The sequence below is a fragment of the Talpa occidentalis genome, unplaced genomic scaffold, assembly GCF_014898055.3.
Source record: "Talpa occidentalis isolate TD23 unplaced genomic scaffold, MPIMG_talOcc4v2.1 talOcc4.2, whole genome shotgun sequence".
NCBI classification, from domain to species: Eukaryota; Metazoa; Chordata; class Mammalia; order Eulipotyphla; family Talpidae; genus Talpa; species Talpa occidentalis.
The window spans coordinates 6,293,950-6,304,529 of record NW_023602073.1 but is presented as its reverse complement, the minus strand read 5'-3'; the positions used below and the strand labels follow the sequence as shown (position 1 = coordinate 6,304,529).

At 49.7% G+C, this 10,580-nt stretch overlaps 1 protein-coding gene across 2 annotated transcripts in view; it reads right to left on the bottom strand.

The window, feature by feature from the left end:
* GMPR (guanosine monophosphate reductase) overlaps positions 1–10,580 on the bottom strand; it is a 49,862-nt gene that overhangs the window by 2,828 nt on the left and 36,454 nt on the right. For both annotated transcript variants that reach the window (XM_037518901.2, XM_054698328.1), the window contains exons 7-8: positions 8,098–8,140; positions 4,026–4,185 (exon numbers count right to left, since the gene is read on the bottom strand). In XM_037518901.2, coding sequence (XP_037374798.1) covers positions 4,026–4,185; positions 8,098–8,140 — 203 coding nt within the window. The remainder of the gene's footprint in view (positions 1–4,025; positions 4,186–8,097; positions 8,141–10,580) is intronic.

Here is a 10,580-nt window from a genome sequence, read left to right as displayed (position 1 = left end):
CTGGAAGGAAAAGAAAGTTTTTCTATTAGTCTAGTTCTTTTTGCTTAAGAACTCAGCTGAAATTCCCAGCGTTAGCACTTGAGACAGCCTGGAGAACCTTGGGGAGACACCCGCCACCCTCTGGCCCTGCTCCCACGTAGCTACAAAATGCCAAACTGGCCAGGCCAGCATCTCGGATAGAAATGGGCCAGGTCTCACCACCGGCGACCCAGAGAGCCCGGGAAGGAAGGTTCCACCCACACCAGATGATTCTGAAGACCCACAGGAGCCTCAGCAGAGTGCCTCCGCCCTTCCCCAACCTGAACCCAGCTCACCTTTCTATTTTACCTTAATTGGCACAGCAATCTCTAGCTGTTCCAGGTCCCAAAATGCCCCAGGAGAAGAACAGACCTGGTGGTTACCTCCAGCCCTCCCAGGTCAACAGAAAAAGCCCAGTGCTCTGTCCTCCCCACGCCAGCACCCCAGGGAGATACTGATTGTCTTCAAAGGGAAGAGGAAGATGTCACTGATATGGAACGCTCAAGCCTTCCATGCAAACCTGCACCCCATGCTAATGACCTGTCTTTCTTGGGGGGGCCCCATTTGCTGGGTACATTTCTGCCAGCTCGCCTCCACGAGCTCAGACATATCACCACACCTGCCCTCCTGGGGTCCTCGGAAGGCAGAACTGGAATAGAACTAAGGACTTTGTCAACACAGGAAGTGTCAAGGCTGTGGGCTGCATCGTTCATGTTTTCAAGGGAACATTTAGAAATACAGAAGGCCTATGGTACCGACACAAAACAAGATCTAAGCATCCTTGCTGAGTCCTTGACCCTCTCTTCACCAGGCTGTTTGATTCCACATGTCAAATGCCCTGATTGCCAAAAGGAGACACAGTCAGACTTGCTTTTGAAGGAGATAAGAAGGAAACATCCACTCTAGAAAACTGTCCCTCATCTAAGAGGGGACAACCTGGAATTTTAAGAACTACATACTCGAACTTTCTCTAGCTGGTCTCTACAACTGAAAAAGAGCACCTCTGGATCAAAAAACTCATTATCTGGAAATGAGTTGAAATTGAAATTGAAATGCATTGAAATCTATACATGCAAAATGACCTGTGGATGAAAAGTACCTACTGAAATCAGTGGCTAGATTAGGTGCTTCTTAGCAGCTGATTTAGAAAATCAAGGGCATAAGGCCAGTCAGTGGCTACACCCAAGAAGGTTCAAGTCACTGCTTCCTGTGGCCAGAGACCCACATCAACTCACATGTGCCTGCAATGGCTGCCACTTCATTTTCTTACGAGATTCCCATTTCTTAAGAAAGCTTTCTGGGGCTCATTGGAATGATCCAGAGTCTCATCATTGCTTCTTTGCTAACTGGTAGTGTGTCTTCTTGCAACGTGTGGCACAGGAAGAAAAAAGATTTACTCAGAGTCCAAGGGAATTGGAACAACGAGAAGCCTAGAGCTTCTAGAGAAGCCTAGAAGCCCTTTAAGAGGGCAACCCCTTCCAAGGGCGGTCTCTACTTATTTAGTGTCAAGTGGAAGATAAGAAGTCAAAGAAGCAAGAAAAGGCCATGCAGGGAATGTGTTAATGTGTGGGGGGTCAGGGAGAGAGTCAGGGGAGGCCTCAGGGTTAGAGCTGATCTAAGTCCAGTATCTACTGCTGTTTTCAGCACATATAATTCTTCATACCAGGACTTCTGCCCTGAGAGGTTCCTCATCTCAGACCTTTTCTGTTCTTACTCTGGGTGAAAGGCACAGAAAGGTCAAGACAAAGACACAGAATAATCCAAGCTCGCCCAGTGGTGATGGCACCTCCTGCAAGTCATTTATTGCTGATGCTCAAGTCCTATCGTCGGTAAAGTAAAGGTCTCCCAAGGACAGCATGAGCACTAAATGGTGAATGGGTGAGAAGGAACTAGCAAAGCATAAATAACTCTGCCTTAATGAAATATAATGTCAGCGGAGGGAAACCATTCTCGTGAGGCTGAAACTGCCAGGGAAAGGGAAGGAAGGAGACAAGAGTTGGAGGGAGGCAGAGAGAAGCAAGATGAAGAGAGACAAATAGAATGGAGGGAGCCAGCGGGGCTGAGGCTGCTTTGGATTAAAGTTCTAACTCCTTCAGCCTTCTCCCTCCATGTCTATGATTCGAATCCACTCCGCAAATAGTCTTGATATTCCTGAAGCTCACACTTTCTCAAGTAAGTCTGCTGAATTACAGATGATTTTCTTCTGGGCTCCTTGGCTTCTGTCTGCAGTAGAGCCTCATCTGGCCTTTACCATCTATTAATTTCAGAACCCAAAACAGATCCAACAGCCAGAGGGCAAAGCCACACTGCAGGCAAAGAAAGTGGCGCAGGCAGAATCACATGGCTCTAGTCGGAAGTTTCCAGAATGAAAGTTTAAATGCAGTACCCTATTCCTCCATTAAAGTCTGCCTTGAATGGGGATGGTGAGGGGGGTGAGAGGACCCACCAGAGACAGAGTGGGGAGCAGAACAGGCAGACTGACTGAAATACACTGCTGAGGGGAGCAGCGGGCGAGACAGGAGGGGTCTACCGCGCCATGTGGGTCATCTCCCTGGCCGCAGATCAAACTCATGCTGCAGTGGCTGCTGATAGCATGATAGTGCTGAGACTTAACCCCTTGCACCACCAGAGAGACCCTAATATATTTCTTTATCCCTGAAAGAGATAAAGGCTGAGGTGATGAGAACTGAACACAGCCCACCAGCACCTACTAAAAAACAGTATGCTGGGAGAATATTCCACACCTCCCAAGCTCCCTCCTGCCTGGAAATCTTGCTGGAGTTCTGAGCTTTCTGCCTCTAACCTGATTTGAACCTTATATAATGCATCTGAATCTCATGACCTCAAAACACCTGAATCCCTTGGGTGTGGGATGACTCGTAGGAATGGCGGATATCAACCAGGGGAGACTGAGTGAGTGTCCATCCAGAGCTAGGATGGTGTCTAAAAGCCAGGGAAGCCAAGGCTTTCTGGAGAAAGGCCATCAGACCCCCATGCAGGCTCTGCTTCTTTCTGGAGATGCAGGACATCCGTCCAGTCCTCACCGCATAGCTCGTCATCAGCATAAACCCAAAAAAAGAAGCCATGGCAGATCCTGTCAAGCAGGGCAAATGGGTGGATATATTTTATAGATTCTTAACACACAGAGATAGACAATTAAATGGAAGTGAAACAGAAAAGACCAGGTTAGCTTTTGGAGTAAAAGATATAAAGGTAAGCAGAAGCGAGCATCCCTTCTACAGTGAGTGACACAGCGAAAGGATTAAATTAAATGCTGCCTGTGCCAGATGAGAGTCTAGTAAGGGGTGCCGGGGGACCCCGTCTTTACTATCTATTTATCTTAGAACCCAAAACAGATGCAACAGCTAGAGGGCAAAGCCATACAGCAGGCAAAGAAGCGGCGCAGAATCACACGGCTCTAGTCTGAAGTTTCCAGGATGAAAGTTTAAATGCAGCACCCGAGTCCTCCATTAAAGTCTGCCTTGAATGGGGGTTGGGGGGGGGGTGTTGTGAGAGGATTCACCAGACAAAGTGGGAAGCAGAACAGGCAGATCTACTGAAATACACTGCTGAGGGGAGCAGCGGGTGAGACAAGAGAGGTCTGCTGAGCCATGTGGGTAGCTCCCTGGCTGGAGATCAAACTCATGCAACCGTTCAGCCTGAGTTCAGGTTGGTCAGAGATGGAAGGTACAGGGTTGGTGCAGCAAGGCTCTATCAGAAGGACGCCCATTCCTCCCCACACCTCAAGTTCTGGGGTCACCCCATGCTTACCCCCACATCACAATGCCAACCCATTCCAGAATTTTGAGGTTGCCAAACACTGCAAATGTTACTTGGGAAAAATCAGAGCTATTTAAAAAGAGGCAAGGTATGTTTTCTAGCTCCTTCGCACGGTACCATCATGCAAACAGAATTGATATTCTTTGAGACCTGCTTTCATCTCGTTTCTGTAAGAAGCGAGAGACATGTTACGACCTCAGCAGTGAAAGGCTGGCTCTTCCCCTCACCTGTACTCAGCGACTCCTCCTGCATGTTTCTTCATCGCCGTGTCGGAGCTCATCCCATAGAAGAGCTTGAGCTTCTGCCCGTTCTTCTCGATCACCTCTCCAGCACACTCGGTGTGGCCCGAGAACATGCCGCCCAGCATGACAAAATCAGCTCCAGCTCCTAAAGTCCCAGCGGCGGGGGCAAGATCCACAGAGAAAAGAACTCAGAGGTTATTGTTTCTGGGGAGGTCTAAGTGCTTACCCCAACTTCCTCTCCCCTCTTCCAACTATACTGAAGACAGCTTTTTTTTTTAAGATTGATTGATTGATTGATGCTTATAAGAACTGGGATGTAGGCCAGAGGTGCAGGAGGGTGAGAGGATTCACCAGAGACCGAGTGGGGAGCAGAACAGGCAAACTGACAAAACACACTGCTGAGGGGAGCAGCGGGCAAGACAGGCGAGGTCTGCTATGCCATATAGGTCACCTCCCTGGCCTGCCAGGGATTGAACTCATGCCCCAGTGGTGATAGTGCTAAGGCTTGACCCCTACGCCACCAGGGAAGCCCCCCCCCTTTTTTTTTAATTTAAGGACACCAAGTAATAAGTAGACACACTCAGAGAAACAACAGCAGCCTATTGAAGTCTTGCGGCTAATATACTGGTTAATCCTCTGTGGCTACAATGACTACCAGTGACTACCCTCCAAAGAGAGATCTAATTCTTATAATCAGACTGACATTAAGAATTGGCATCCTAGGGCCTCCCTGGTGGCACAAGGGGTTAAGCACAGCACTGTGAAGCTATCCACAGCCTCTGCAGCATGAGTTCAATCCCTGGCCAGGGAGCAACCCACATGGCACAGCAGACCTCTCCTGACTCGCCCGCTGCTCCCCTCAGCAGTGTATTTTCAGTCAATCTGCCTGTTCTGCTTCCTACTCTGTCTCTGGTGAATCCTCTCACCCCCTGCACCTCTGGCCTGTACCCCCAGTTCTTGTATGCATAAAAAAATCTTTAAAAAAAAGAAAAAAGAATTGGCATCCCAGCCAGCACACTGTCCAATCTCCTACATAATACAGTAACTCCTCTACAAGGACCCCATCAGGGTGTTTTCAGCACCCTCCCAACCTGCTTCAGAAAACCATGAAACGCCCTCAAAACAGACCAACATTCCTGTACTAGAGACTGGACCCAGGAGAGCAACCTATATCTGAAACTCTGCCTGTACACTGTTGCAATGAATATTAGACCGTCAGAAAAACTAGTATTCCAGAGAATGACATGACATTTCTGGGATAGGGGTGGAGGAGACCTGGGTGAGCTGCCTTATAGGCAATGTTGGCCTAGGACCAAGGCTGGCGCAGGGCTGTATCCAGCGCTTATCACAGTGTATGGCACATGGCAGATATGAAATAACAAGCTGTCAAGAAAGTAAAAGGTATATGTGGAAGAGACAAATAATCACCGTCCCCAACCTGTTCGCAGGTGCAAGATTATGCAGACAGGCTCTCCAAACACTGTTAAGAAACTGCTGCAACTTCTCCTAAGTCCTGTTTAGAAAACAAAGCTATCAGAGGACAGGCAGGTGGAGCAAGTGATTAAGATGAGAGAAGAGGGTGACGCTCCAACCCTGATGAGGAAGAGAAAACAGAACCCCTGACGAGTGACCTTGATCTCTTTCATCATTTCAATTTTTATAAGAGAACACTGAGGTCTGCGTCCTGTATTACCCTCCCTTCTGTTCACACACAGAAAGGGACCCTGAGGGGCTGGCTCCCGGACCCGACATCAAGCAAGCAGGGCACACAAGGACCTTTCGATTTGGCAGCAAGCGTGTCAGGAAGGGAGGGTTCCCGGTAATGCTGGCCGCTGAGCCCTCTGCTGTGATTTTAAAGGGGCAGAGAAAAATTGGTGTCTGGCCAGGCCTCCATGCCCACAAAGCAGAAGCAGAGGGCCTTTGCAGCCACTACTGCAAAGCAGGGAAGCAGCAGGAACACAGAACACAGATTCCCCTCAAATAATGCTCTGATGTGGTTGCCAATTATTTATCTCTAGATCCTCCTGTACCCTCTCCTACCAGTATCCTCCCTGACACAGGCCCGCTGCTCCATGGAGCCTCTCAGCACAGGTGTGACTGCAACCCTGGGAGGTGAGTGGAGGCGAAGACGCCAGAGAGTGATTCCAAGGCAAGAACGACACCCACATCTGTCTCCAACAGGTACCTTCGTAACAGTCACGGCAAAGCGTACTCAGCACCTGCTATGTGCAGCGAGCACTGGGTGAGCCTCAGAAGGAAGCCCAAAGGCAGTAAAATGTCCTTGCTGATGATACTTGTAAGATCAGCAGGAATCCTGAGCTCTCTGCCCCAATTTGTGAGACCCCAACCTTGCCACTCACCTTTTCGGGTGTCATTCCCCTCAATATAAAATGGGAAGCCAAATTAAATAGTTGATCTATATGCTCTCTTCACAGCCAAGATACAGGACTAGAATAGGATGAAGTAATAAGAAAGTTGCCTATTTTTTAAAGACTTGTTTATCGGTGCATACAAGAACTGGGGTGCAGGCCAGAGGTGGGCGGGTGGTGAGAGGATTCACCAGAGACAGAGTGGGGAGCAGAACAAGTAGACTGACTGAAACACACTGCTGAGGGGTGCAGTGAGCGAGACAGGAGAGGTCTGCTGCATCCTGTGGGTCAGCTCCCTGGCTGGGGATTGAACTCATGCTGCAGGGACTGTGGCCTGCCCTAAAGTTCTAACCGCTGGTGCCACCAGGGAGGCCCCTGATGCCCATTTTAATGACATTATCCAGAGTTGGACAAAACCCAGCTGCTCCCTCTGTATAACGGCCAAGTTAAGGTAACAACCTAAGAGTCCGAGGACAGGTGAGTGGATTAAGAAGACGTGGTATATACACATGGAATGCAACGCTATGATTTAAAAGACAAAAAAGATGAACTCTTGCTATTAAAAAAAAGATGGAACTTAAGGGATTGAGGCTATGCAAAATAAGTCAGGAGAAATGTCAGATGATTTCAGTCCTGTGTGGAATATAGACAAACAAAACAAAGGAACTAACAAAACTAAACCAAAACGAACCTAGAAATCTGACTGCAGAATTGAGGCTACTTGGGAGTAGCGGGGGGTGGGTAAAAGGTGGGAGCAAAGGGGAGGGGTGGCATGAGGCGTGAGGGGAGACATGCATCAGAGCAGGTGTGAGCCTCGTCCCCTGAATCACAGGCAGAGCTGGACACCAACATGACCTCAATAAAAAATCCAATTACAAAAACCAGCTGCCGGTGCCCTGCTCTCCTTTGGTTAGAGTCAATGTTTTATTAAAAATAAAGTAAATGAAGGAATGAATGCCTAATGCTCAGGCATTCCATGGGATGAGCTCTGAAGTTCATCCTGAGAGTGGTCCCACACCAGGAAGGAAGGGCACCGGCACCCCCTAGGAATGCAGATGACACTTCTGCTCCACCAAAAACCAAAAAAGGAAAAGAACAAAACATCAACAGCGCACTTGGCCCCAGCATTAAGGAAGGAGGGTGCGGCCCTCAGAGCTCCCACCTCTTCACAGTTTGCGAGGCCGCAGCAGGCAGCCAGCTCCGAGTTTTGAAAGCAGTTTGCAAAGTTTAAGAGGGGGCACAGGGCACAGCAAGGTGAGAGGCTGGATGTCCTGGAAAAACCCAGAACATGACAGGCTCACGGCTGGACACTGCTGCCGCCTAGTGACAAAGTGCAGGTGATTCGCCCAATCCAAGGGATGCCCAAGTCAGACCCGAACACCCTCCCTAAGTTCCTGCACAACAGGTCTGGGGGACCCCATCCACAGTCCCGCCCTCTCAGCCACTTCACCCGCTCTGGCTCGTGGGTGTCACCCCCAAAAGGACCCCAGGGCACTGGGCCTGCTCTGCCATCTATCAGATCAGAACCCCTTACCTCGTTTCTGGCCAATCGGGCCTCACATCTAGGACATGCCCAGAACTCCCCCCACCCCCAATCCTCAATCCTGCCTCCTCAAAGGGGTCCATACCGCCCCCGCCCCCCAGCCTGTGCTCAGCAGGAGTTACCCTCTCCCTTCGTGTCCCCTTACCAAAGGCTTTGGCGACATCTCCTGGACACGTGCAGCCTCCGTCCTTCAAAGGGGGAAAAAAGCAAAGAGAGGGGTCAGTCTGGGGCTCACAGGGGCTGTCCCTCCTGCCCCCCCAGGGCAATGGAGGTCAACAGCCTTTGGGCCCAGAGTCCGACATCCCCAGTTAATGTTTTCTTTTTTTTTAATTTCTATTTATTTATGCATGCAAGAGCTGGGGTACAGGCCAGAGGTGGGGGGGTGCGGTGAGAGGATTCACCAGACACAGAGTGGGGAGCAGAACAGGCAGACTGACTGAAACACACTGCTGAGGGGCCCAGTTAATGTTTTTGATCAACTTTTCTCCCCTGACATCAAACCTTCATCCTGAACCCATTCCTCTCCCGGCTCCTGCTTGCCCTCAGCGACCAGAAGCAGAAGACAGCAGCAGCCTTGGGGCTGGGCAGTGCCTCTCCCTTGACCTCCACAGCCCCTTAAAGGCTGTCCACACTCCCTTCCTCAGTCACCTCCCTCCCAGCCAGGTGGGAGGCGACGTCTAGTCAATACAAGAGCTAAATTATTTTAAGAGCCTGGAAAAGGACATTTGGGTTAACGTCTATTTCTAGGCACCCCATGTGTCTCCTATTTACCTTCATGCAATGCGCCCAGTTACTTCAAATCCAACAGGCCTTCCTGACACCTTCTCCCCAGTAATGCCCACGCCTGGGGCTGGTTTGATGCCCAGCAGGACAGTCTGATCTTGGGATTCCCGGTTGCCCAGGTCGGGGTCTCCAGGATGCAGAGCCCATTGTGCCTCTTACAAACACAAGGGACACGAAGGTCCTGGCTGTTCCCTGCTACTGAATGTCTCCTGTGTCCAGTGCAAGGAGGAGAAGCACCCAGAACCACAGGGAGAGGAGAGGCAGCAGAGGCTGGGGTGAGGCGGCAGCACAGTCAGGGATGTGGGCTGGCGTGCCAGGCCCAGAGGTAAGTGTGGATCTCAGACATACACCAAGGTCTCAGAAAGTGGGGCCCGCTAGGGGAGGGGTCAACCTTTAGGCTGGAGCACAGAAAACAGGCCACCTGGGCTAGCTTGTGTTACAAATTCAGGAAGGCGTGTGAGGCTCTGGAGTTGGAGCACATCCCAGCACCCCCAGCTAAGAACCAGGGTCTCTGTGACTCAGTACTTTTCTCTCTGTCTGCTTTATTTAGGTCTCTTGGCCTGGCCCAGGAGTTAGAACTCCAACACAGCTTCTGTATGCATCTGATCAAGGGATGGAGTATTTACTGCCTTTTCTCTTTAGGAGTATTTACTGCCCGCAGGTATTTCCTCCACCAGGTGTCATTCACATGACTTCCCTGACGCCCCAGGGCACAGGGCACTGGGCACTGAGATAGGACTATTTCAGAGGAGGTTCCTCCTAAGGTACTGGGCCGAAGTCCCCCATGTAAAGAGAGTAACCAGACCTGGGCTCTGTGTATTTGGTTATGGGGTCAAAGCTTCATATTTAATTTCTCTTGCAAAGGTACTACCCCTACATGCCCTTCCTTTGCCCTATCAAATGTTTTTTAAATGCTTCCTCTCTTTATTAAAGGGAGTTCTACACAAAAGGTTTCCAAACTTACATCCTCAAAAAATTAAGTAGGGGCCTCCCTGGTGGCACAGGCGGTTGAGCGCCGCACTGTGAGGCTGTCCGCAGCCTCTGCAGCGCAGGTTCGATCCCGGCCGGCCGGCAATAATCCCACATAGCGCAGCAGACCTCTCCTGTCTCGCCCGCTGCTCCCCTCAGCAGTGTATTTCAGTCAGTCTGCCTGTTCTGTTCCCCGCTCTGGCTCTGGTGAATCCTCTCACCCTCCCGCACATCTGGCCTGTACCCCAGTTCTTGTATAAAAATAAATCTTTAAAAAAAAATTAAGTACATTCATGCTCCCATTAAGTGATCCTTATCTCTGACTTAAAACTCTCTCTCTCTCCTTAAGTCTTTTGCTCAGTCACTTGTAAGTTATTTGTGAGGTTCTGAAAACTTCATATTATTCTAGTCAGTGATGAGGCTTGCCTCAGAAGTCCTGTGCTACTGGGACCCCAAGAAAACAAGCTTCTTCCCTTTCCAGAGTGGACCAAGATGCCCACAATTTACAGGACTTGGTTATGTGTCCCAGAGAAAGACACTCACACCTACTGCCCCCTCTGCTTACCTTGCATTTACAGCACAGACAAGGCAGACCCAACAGGCTGACTGCACATTTAACCCAGTGCAGTCAAGTCACATAAAGCTTTAGGAAAAGGCTGCCCTCCCCCAGACCCTTTACAGCTCCCCAAAGTTGCTTATAGCATGTGTCACATTCTCAGGGGGCAAAACAAGGGACACACATTTGTTTTCATTTGTAAACATCCTGAAGTGCTGGATATTTTTTTTTAAAAGAAGAAAAACACAATAAGCAAATACTCAAAGGATTACCTGCTTTGTTTTTCAAGAGTGCCGACATATTTTAGCACAAAAGGCTTC